The sequence below is a fragment of the Eubalaena glacialis genome, chromosome 13 (genome assembly GCF_028564815.1).
Source record: "Eubalaena glacialis isolate mEubGla1 chromosome 13, mEubGla1.1.hap2.+ XY, whole genome shotgun sequence".
Classification (NCBI taxonomy): domain Eukaryota; kingdom Metazoa; phylum Chordata; class Mammalia; order Artiodactyla; family Balaenidae; genus Eubalaena; species Eubalaena glacialis.
Window position 1 is genome coordinate 78,975,517 of NC_083728.1, and position 9,978 is coordinate 78,985,494.

The 9,978-nt window shown below is 52.8% G+C and overlaps 2 protein-coding genes across 2 annotated transcripts; one reads left to right on the forward strand and one right to left on the reverse strand.

Moving 5' to 3' along the window:
- The first annotated feature begins 1,266 nt into the window (after window positions 1–1,266).
- Window positions 1,267–5,428, forward strand: CTF1 (cardiotrophin 1). The gene is made up of 3 exons (XM_061209571.1): window positions 1,267–1,343; window positions 2,523–2,641; window positions 4,290–5,428. The coding sequence occupies exons 1-3, from the start codon at window positions 1,319–1,321 to the stop codon at window positions 4,752–4,754; spliced, it is 609 nt and encodes a 202-aa protein (XP_061065554.1). The 5' UTR covers window positions 1,267–1,318; the 3' UTR covers window positions 4,755–5,428.
- Window positions 5,429–6,234: 806 nt separating this feature from the next.
- Window positions 6,235–9,453, reverse strand: LOC133104237 (cardiotrophin-2; the record flags this gene model as incomplete). Its single annotated transcript, XM_061209872.1, has 2 exons — window positions 6,235–6,693; window positions 9,304–9,453. Coding segments are annotated over 2 exons (609 nt in total), but the record flags the coding sequence as incomplete, so codon positions are not given.
- Window positions 9,454–9,978: the final 525 nt, after the last annotated feature.

The window sequence follows — 9,978 nt, forward strand, 5'->3', positions numbered from 1 at the left end:
TGACTTCCCTGGTGGCGGAGTGGTTAAGAATCTGCCTGCCAATGCAGGGGACACGGGTTCGAGCCCTGGTCCGGGAAGCTCCCACATGCCGCGGAGCAACTAATACCATGTGCCACAACTACTGAGCCTGCGTTCTAGAGCCCACGTGCCGCAACTACTGAAGCCCGCACGCCTAGAGCCTGTGCTCCGCAGCAAGAGAAGCCACCGCAATGAGAAGCCCGCGCACCGCAACGAAGAGTAGCCCCTGCTCGCCGCAACTAGAGAAAGCCCACACACAGCAACGAAGACCCAATGCAGCCCCCCCCCAAAAAAAGTGTGTGATGGCCCCACCTGCTGTGCCCTCTGCCAGTTCATCTCTTTCTTCCTTTATTCTGGCAGTTGTCTGCACATGGCAATGTACTCACAGACACACAGGTCTCCTTCCCAGTTTCTTCATTCACAAACCCCATAACAAGCTGTTGTCTATCGTTTCCCCATCAGACTGTGAGCTCCTCAGGGGGCTAGAGACCAAGAATGGATCATCTCTGGGTCCCAGAGCCCAGGAGAGTGTGGGTGCTTGGGAACCATTTGTGGGGATAAGTAAGTGTGTACAGACCGTTCAGCATTTGTCTGCATCAGGTTAGTGGGTTGACGTGTGGGTATGACTCCCTGTACCTGTCTCTTAAGCTTGTTCCTGTGTGAGAACCCTTCAGTAGATGCGGGTGTGTCAGAAGAGTTCTCTTACTGGGTCTGGTAAGGTGAGGTGAGGTGGCCTCCTAGTAGGTGTGACTGTGAAAGCAAGAGCAGAAGCCATCTGAGATAGGCCGGGAGGTGTATGTCCGGGCAGGTGTGGCCTGAGGGCCCCCACCTTGGCCTCTCACGCACCCCGCTCTCCCCTCCCCCAGCTAAGAGGAAGGGCAGCACATTCCTGTCCTGCCAGCTGCTCCCTCTCCACCACCCACCCCTCCCCAGCTTTCTCCGAAAAGCAGCCCGGGCGCCAAGCCTTCCCCCAGGTCGGAGCCTGAGCCTTCTCCTCCCATCTGACTCTGGGCTGTCTCCCTGGCCCCGGCAACCCAAGCCTGCAGGTCCCGAGTCCACCCTGCAGACAACCTGCCGCCTCCTTCCCGACTAGGCCGTGCTTGCAGGGAGCTGAGCTCAGGGCCAAGGAATCCTGCCTGGGGCAGCGGAGGTGGGGTGGGAGGTGGGGTGGAAGGGGGTGGTAGATTGTTGGGGTCTGAGCCCTGATTGGCTACGGCCGGGCCACGCCCCTACCCTTTTCCCCTTTCTCCCCTTCTCGGTAGGGGGGCGTGGAGGCAACCGGGATCTGCCTGGGGCCAGCATGAGCCGGAGGGAGGGAAGTCTGGGTAAGGGGCTGAAGGGCCGGATCCCGAGCGCCGAGGGGAGCAGGGGTCAGAAGGGCTGGAAGCTGGGGTCTGGGCCCCTGCCACCCCTAGGTCCGGGAAGGGAGCGGCCTGAGCGGGGGAGAGCAGGGCCCCGGTGTCAGGTAACGAGCGGGTGAGTTGTGCGTGAGCTGTGGGAAGGGGCAAGCGCCAGAGTTTAGAGGAGGCCTGGGGCTGTGCCTTCAGGGACTTGGGCTCAGGAGGTAGATTACCGGTTCGAGTACACCCTAGGGGAGAATTGGGGTCGTGGCTGGGGCAGGACGCCGGGACCCTATCTGAGTACGGGGAAAGAATCAGAGCTGGGAGCCAGAGCGAGGGGTAAAGTTAGGGGCGGAAGTCTTTGGGCCACAGGGGCTGGTAAGTGACAACAGGAGACGAAAGTCGAGGCTGTTAAGGATAGGGACCCGCGGGGCAAACTCTAGCGAGGGGCGGGGCGGGAGTTGCCGGGCTAGGACTACATTCCCCAGCATGCCCTGGGCACGCGCGCTAGGCGTCTCGGGAAATGTATTCTTCCTCCTGGGGCACCACCCTCTAACTTGTGCTGGTTAAGGCCGGTTGCTGATTCACTGAAACTGTACGGTGCCCAGCCCACGGTTTTGCACAGAAGGACCATCAGGGAGGAAATGGCACTTCAGTATCCCAATCTGTAAAATGGGCTTAAAGGCTTGTTTCAATTTTAAGTTCTGTGCTTCGATGATGCTGAATTCCACCAACAATCACTGAGGTACAGAGATACGTGAGCCCTGCCCTCAAAGGGCTCCCAGGCTGAGGCAGATTCTCACAGATAAAAGAGACATTAAAAGAACCGCCTTGGAAGTATGAACAAATGGCCTTAAGTAGAAGGAAGAAGTTAATTTAAAGGAGTGAATCTGGAGGCTGCACTGAGGAGGCAGTATTTGAATTTGGCTTTAATAGGATTTCAACCATGATTTGGGGACAGGGAACACATTTCAGGGAGAACAACCGTTTGGCAAATGTCTGGTGCCCTATTTTCCCTCAGTTGGAATGGGACAGAGCCTGCCTGGCTTAAAAGGTGGAGAATTCAGAGTGGAGCTTCCGGGTTCAGGAAGAGCCAGCCTGGAAGAAGTGGTCAAGAAGCAAGGCGTTGGGGTGCCCTCATTCCTCCCCCCCTTTTCCCACCAGAGGACCCCCAGGCTGACTCCTCAATCTCACCCCTTCCCCACTTGGAGTCCAAGATCCAACAGACACACAGCCTTGCCCGCCTCCTCACCAAATATGCTGAGCAGCTGCTCCAGGAATATGTGAGTGGGGTTCAGGGTGTGGGTACCAGGGGCCTGGGGAATGGGGAAGTACATACAGATCAAGGGGTCCTTGACCACCCATTTTCTCAATCTCACTTCACAGCTGCAGAAATTGGGGCTCCCAAGAGGGGTCAGTAACTGGCTCCTGGCCACACAGCAAATTGGAGGAGGACCCTGTCTGTGCCCCAAATGCCCCTCCATTAGCCTCAGCATGGAGGCTCCCTCCTTGGTACTTTAAGACAGAAGCAACCTGAGAGAGTGAAGAGAACTCTGGTCTGGGAGTCAGGAAACCTATGTTCTTAGGCTCTGTGTGATCTTGTCATCTCACCTTCATGAGCTTGGGACTCCCCAGGTGTAAAAGGAGGCAGTTAAGGGAGTTCCCTGGAGGTCCAGTGATTAGGATTCGGGCACTTTCACTGCCAGAGCCTGCGTTCAATCCCTGGTCGGGGAACTAAGATCCCGGCAGGACCAAAAAAAAAAAAAAAAAGAAAGGCAGTTGAATAAGATGAGCTGTGAACTCTTCTACCTGTGTTATGCAGAGAAGCCAAGAAGGGGTTTAAATCTAGAGGTAAAAATGCCATCCCAAGAGGACACTTTTACAGAGGAGAAGGATCTGCCAAAATCTTTGGTTGGCCAGAGGACACTGACAAAGGAAACTAGATAGTTCCCCAAATTACTCTGGTGTAGTGGAGGGAGGGTATAGTTTTGAATCAGATAGACTGTAGCCCTGCCAACTTGTTGTGACCATGGGCAGTACTGATAACATTAAATATAATAATTTAATAATTATGACAGCAATAGTAAGATAATAAAGCTAGCTTTGTAGTCCTACCAACTTTGGTTCAAATTCCAGCTTCTGCCCCTTACTAGATGGATGACCTAGGATAAGTCAGTCCCAATATCCTCATTTACAAGACCATGATCATCATCATCACACCCATTTTTGGGAAGATTAGGAATAGTGTGTTTAAAGCAGCACAGTGCCTGAACCAGAAGCAAAATGTTAGGAAAGGATAAATGGTGTTGTTATAGCATCTTTACAAATTACAAATCACCTTTATCTTTTCATTTGTTCATTCACATGACAGTTATTCATTGAGCCCCTGGCTGTGTGTCAAGCAGGTGCAGAAGTGGGGAAGAATGGGGGGGAGGGAGTGAAACAAACTCGGTCCCTGCACTATCTTCTGTAATTCTCAAGAGGTCCGTGGTAGGAAGGCAGGACAGGGAACTGTTCCCCCATCTTACAGAGGAGACCACTGAGGCTCAGAGAAGGAAACGGATTTGCACCAAACGGCACAGCTAGTAAGTGGTGGAGACAGGATTTGAAGCTGGGTCTGTAAGATAGCATTAAGAAAAGAGCTAACATTTTTTGTGCCCTTCCAATGAGTCAGGACCTGCCTTAAGCATTTTAACAGGCTCATAACTACCTTATGAAGTTGATATGGTTATTATCTCCATTGAGGAAATGAGGAAACAAAGCAGTGGTGTAAAGCGCACGGTGGTTTTTGTTGTTTTGTATTATCTCAAACACAGCCTCTCTGTTGGCAGGAGTGTGTCATTTACGAGATGGGGACACTGAGGACCCAGGAGAGGGGTGGAGGGCTGAGTTCCGGGTGGAGGAGCCGCCCTGACTGCCGCATCTCCGCAGGTGCAGCACCAGGGAGACCCCTTCGGGCTGCCTGGCTTCTCGCCCCCACGGCTGCCGGTGGCCGATCTGAGCGCCCCGGCCCCGGGCCACGCGGGCCTGCCGGTGCCCGAGCGCCTGCGGCTGGACGAGGCAGCGCTAGCCGCGCTGCCACCGCTGCTGGACGTCGTGCGCCGCCGCCAGGCCGAGCTGAACCCGCGCGCTCTGCGCCTGCTGCGGCGCCTGGAGGACGCGGCGCGCCAGGCGCGGGCCCTGGGCGCCGCCGTGGAGGCCGTGCTGGCCGCGCTGGGCGCCGAGACCCGCGGGCCCCAAGCGGAGCCCGCCGCCGCCGCCATCGCCGCGGCCACTGCCACCGCGGGCGTCTTCCCGGCCAAGGTGCTGGGGCTCCGCGTGTGCGGCCTCTACCGCGAGTGGGTGAGCCGCACAGAGGCCGACCTAGGCCAGCTGGCGCCCGGGGGCCCGGCCTGAGAGCGGGGCGCGCGCCGCAGCTCGCGGTCCCCTTCCGGGCCGTCTCCGCCTCTCCATCCCTCTCCATCTCCAGCAGCGTCTCTGTGTTCTCCGCCCGTCTCCATCTCTCTATTTATTTGCTTTGTACGCTCTCGATCTCTTTTTCTCCCTGGGGCCTCCGTGTCTCTGTCTGTGACTTACCATGTCTATCACTTCCTTGCTTTCCCCCTGTTTTTCTCCATCGCTTAGGCCTGCCTTGCTGGGGATCTCTGTCTCCCCTTCTCCCCATCTGTTGCCTCCTCTTGGCCCCATGTGAGCATGTGTACGTCTGCACCTCATCTCAAGGAGGGGACACCTGGCACTCTGTTTCCCTCTGTCCTTCTCTCTCTCCTTTCCTGGCCAGGGACATGTCTGCTGACCCTGTGGTGGGTGGGCTCCTCCAGACAAATTTCAGCCACCTTCCCCCAGGGTCACTCCACCTGCTGCTCTCCCCCTCCCCCATCCCACCTTTTGCGGCCCTGCCCCCTCTGCCTTTGATGTCCTTTCCCTTCTTCCCCTCCCTCTGCCCTATCCCTGTACCTTCCCTTCCCCCCAAGTTAGGTCTACTGGAAAAAAAAAAAAAAAATCACCCCTTAAAAAGAGTTTTATTTACGAGAATAAATTAATTTTTTGTAAATAAAATGTTTAAAAATAAAAAGAACATTAAAGTTACCAGTATATATAGTTGTTGAAAATGGGGAGACATCTTTAAGGAGAATAAGGTCCTTGGGTTACAAACTGGTTCCCCCAGACATCCACAAAAGCCACAGTATAAATAGGAGATTCATGAGAGCCCCAGGCCAGGGATGCCATTTCTCAGCCCAGAATAGGAAGTGGATGTGTCCTGAGCAGGAAACAGATGTGACACGAGTCCTGAGTTTTTCAAGAATCGGACGTCCACTGAATAGGAAGTGAAGCCCCTTAAGATGGGAAGTTGGAACAGTGGCCACAGTCGGAGAGGTAGACTAGGGGATGAAATGAGCTCCAGCAAGAAGGGAGGCCTAGTTGCTCAGAAAGTCCATATCTTCATACAGGAAGTGAGGTAGACGGAGACAAGAAGGCAGCCCCTGGACCTCCCCAAAATTACAGGAGGGAGAAGGTCTCAGGGAGAGCCCAGGAAGGAGACCAACTGTACTGCCCCGTAGAGTGGGAAGTGAAGCCACTTCAAAGAGATACTTTTTTCCACCCAGGAAGTGGGCAACCAGTACCACTGGACTGGTAATCCATAAAATGATATCCATAGAGTCCCACCCAGATCTGGAAGGGAGGCCATAGGACCTAGGCAGTCGCCCAGGCAGTGGCGACTTGAGGCCTGGTTACCAGGAAATTTTCCCAAATACATGGTACACAAGCCCTGTCTCCTAGACAAGATGTGTCTCCTTTCTAGCCAAGAAGCAAGGAAGAAAAGAGTCCGTTGTGAAAGGGGAAGTGTTGCAGCCTCTGACGGGAAGTCCCACCTCCTCTACCCAGGGTATTTGGCCTTGAGCAGAGCCAAGTCCCTCACAGCTCGGTCAGTCCAATGGCCATATTCCCGGGTTACTACATAACCTCGACATTTCCTCTCGAAGGCCGAGGCCCCGAAGGGGACAAGCCCGAGAGTGTCCTCTTCTGGGGGGATAGGCAGGCCCAGGGCAGTCATGATGGCAGCCATGTTGCCCAGCAGGCCTTGGGCCCTGAGTCTTGCAGCCCCGAGCTGAGCCAGAAGGATGGGACTGCCAGGGTTCAGGTCACTCTGGTCAACCTCCACGAGCTGGAGGTGCTGGGTCAAGGCCAGGAAGGCCCCCTGGGCACAGCTCAGACGCTCCCTGTCGTTCAGCGCATGCCAGGTCTTGAAGGAGACGGCAGCAGGAGGCAGGCTGCTGAGCTGGAGCTCTGGGGCTGAGAAGCCAGGATCACTAAAGGGGCTGCCTTGGCACTGGAGCTGCATGAGGGACAGAGACGGGAGTGAGGAGACCAAAAGGCTGCCCTGGGTCTCCCCTGACTTCACATCTGCCTTCCATGAGACTGGCATCTTCCCAGGGGGAGTCGCCATTCCCTGCCTCTCAGGGAGTTGGTGAAATGTTCTAGCACAGAGCCTGGGCTCTGTTAGGTTCCAATTTGGCCTCCTCCATGTACAAGTTGTGCAACTTTGAATCACAGCTTCAGTAATTCCCATGTGACACTATTATGGTGAAGATAAGTAATATATTGGGCTGGCCAGAAAGTTAGTTCGGTTAATGAATACGTTGTTCAATAAAGTTCTTGGTGAAAATGAAAGACGTGTCTTTTATTTTACTTAAAACTGAACGAACTAGTTGGCCAACGCAATGTATAAAGCACTTAGCACAGCACCTGGCATACAATAAGGGCATTAATATCGTTCACGGACTATATATTTATATTAGTATCATGAACACTATGTCTATGTTACTTATTGCAATATTTTCAATATAAATATATTATTGACAATGTATAATAGTTACAGCCCTATTTCCTTTTTTTTTTTTTTTTCCCCCTTTAAATTTTATTTATTTATTTATTTATTTATTTATGGCTGTGTTGGGTCTTCGTTTCTGTGCGAGGGCTTTCTCCAATTGCGGCAAGCGGGGGCCACTCTTCATCGCGGTGCGCGGGCCTCTCACTATCGCGGCCTCTCTTGTTGCGGAGCACAGGCTCCAGATGCGCAGGCTCAGTAATTGTGGCTCACGGGCCCAGTTGCTCCGCGGCATGTGGGATCTTCCCAGACCAGGGCTCGAACCCGTGTCCCCTGCACTGGCAGGCAGATTCTCAACCACTGCGCCACCAGGGAAGCCCCCTATTTCCTTTTTATTCACAGCATTTAGTGGTTTATGTTTGTTCATTTTATTATAATCATTAATAAAAAATTATTAATATTATTAAATTTAGCTGAGTGCCTTCTCCATTAAAGTTCTCGCCTCCACAAACCTAGGCCCACAGAATTTTAATGCACACTGATAAATGCCCTAATTGATAGATCACCTGGTCCTACATCCCCATCTTACAAGTGGGGAAACTGAGGCTCAGGGTGCCCAAAGCTACCCAGGGTTTGGTGACAGATATATGAGACTAGAAACTAGATTAAGTAACTTCACATGGACCTAGAATATACCACAGCGGAAGAGTCACAAACCCCAGGGCCTCCAGGGGCCAGGCAGATCATGTCACTTGGGGAAGAGGGCAGGACTAAGGGGGGGGTGGGGGTGGCAGGAGGCCAATAGGATCCCTGTGCCTGTTTTTGACAGGCACTCGTACTCAAAATCTGAACAAGCATTGCATGGCCTAAACAAAACATCTGTGGCTCAGACCCAATCAGGAAGCTGCCAGTTTGAACTTCTAGACAGTTTTGTGACCTCAGGCAAATTATTCCCCCTCTCTAAAACTCAGTATTCCTTATCTGTAGAATGGGTTGTAAATCCACCTCTCAGAACTATTTGAGGAGTCAGTAAGATAATGAGGCTAGGGACTTCCCTGGTGGTGCAGTGGTTGAGAATCCGCCTGCCAGTGCCGGGGCCATGGGTTCAAGCCCTGGTCTGGGAAGATCCCACATGCCATGGAGCAACTAAGCCCATGCACCACAACTACTGAGCCCACGTGCCACAACTACTGAAGCCCATGCGCCTAAAGCCCATGCTCCGCAGCAAGAGAAGCCACCGCAATGAGAAGCCTGTGCACTGCAACGAAGAGTAGCCCCCGCTCGCTGCAACTAGTGAAAGCCCACGCTCAGCAACGAAGACCCAACGCAGCCAAAAATAAATAAATAAATAAATTAATTAATTAATAAATTAATTAATTAAAAGAAAAGATAATAAGGCTAGAGTTCCCAGCATGGCTTAGGCTCAAGAAAGCACGGGGCAGGCTTCCCTGGTGATGTAGTGGTTAAGAATCCGCCTGCCAATGCAGGGGACACGGGTTCGAGCCGTGGTCCAGGAAGATCTCACATGCCGCAGAGCAACTAAGCCCGTGAGCCACAGCTACTGAGCCTGAGCTCTAGAGCCTGTGCTCTGCAACAAGAGAAGCCACCGCAATGAGAAACCCGCGCACCGCAACAAAGAGCAGCCCCCACTTGCCACAACTAGAGAAAGCCGGTGCACAGCAACGAAGACCCAACGCAGCCAAAAATAAATAAATAAATAAATAAATAAATAAATAAATTTATCAAAAAAAAAGAAAAAAGAAAAGAAAGCACGGGGCATGAGGTAGTTGTGGAAAGAATCATGATCCCCTAAAGCCTTTCCCTCTATGTGCTTCCTTTGAATCTTCTAACAGTCCTGAGAGGTCAGCCAAGGCAGGATCACCAGCCCATTTGGTGGATGAGGAAGCTAAGACTGGGAGAGAAGGAATGACTTGCCCAAGGTCAGCCAGCCATCAGTGACAACGTTCCTGGGGGTATGTCTCTAGATGGCAGAGTCCCTATACCCTTGGACCCGTGGAGGAGCCTTCTTCTGGCCTTGCTCTGCTTCCCCTACCCAGGGCTGGGCCAGGAGGGTGGTGCCCTTCTCCCCTCATTCCCTGCTCGTGCCGTATCACTCACATAAGTCTGCAGCAGTGTTGAAGTATTCTTCTGCATGTAGAGTGCCAGGCTGTAGGCTTGACTGATGGGCTCAGCTGGGGAGATGGGGGCCCCCAGACCAAGGGGTGGCAGCAGCAGGGTCAGCAGGCAGAGGGGGGCTGGCAGGAGAAATCAGAGGTCAGCACCAAGTCCCCGGCCTCGCCTGCCAATTCATTCATTCATCATAACAACTCCTCAAATGGGTACAGCCCTTGTGGCCTACAATGATCTTGTGTATCCAGGTCAGGGCAGAACCATCCTTTAAGCCCATTATTTCCAGCCCAAAATATTCCCCTGAACTCCAGACTCATGTATTCAACTTCCTGCTTGACATTTTCCCTTGCATATTAATAAGCTTCTCAAAGTCAAAATATCCAATGCTCAAAAAAAAAAAATATCCAATGCTCAGCTCAAGATGCCCTCTTCGCCTTCCTCTCCCAGTCTTCCCCACTCAAGGAAGAGCACGTCCATTCTCCCAGGTGCTCAGGTCAAAACAATGGGGTCCTTTTAGATGCCTCATTCTCTCCTTCTCTTATGTTCCACCCACAGTAAATCCTGTTGGCTCTGTCCTTAAAATGTGGCCGAGAGGTCTGTTGTTTTTTTTTTTTCCGGCCACACTGTGCAGCCTGTGGGATCTCAGTTTCCCGACCAGGGATT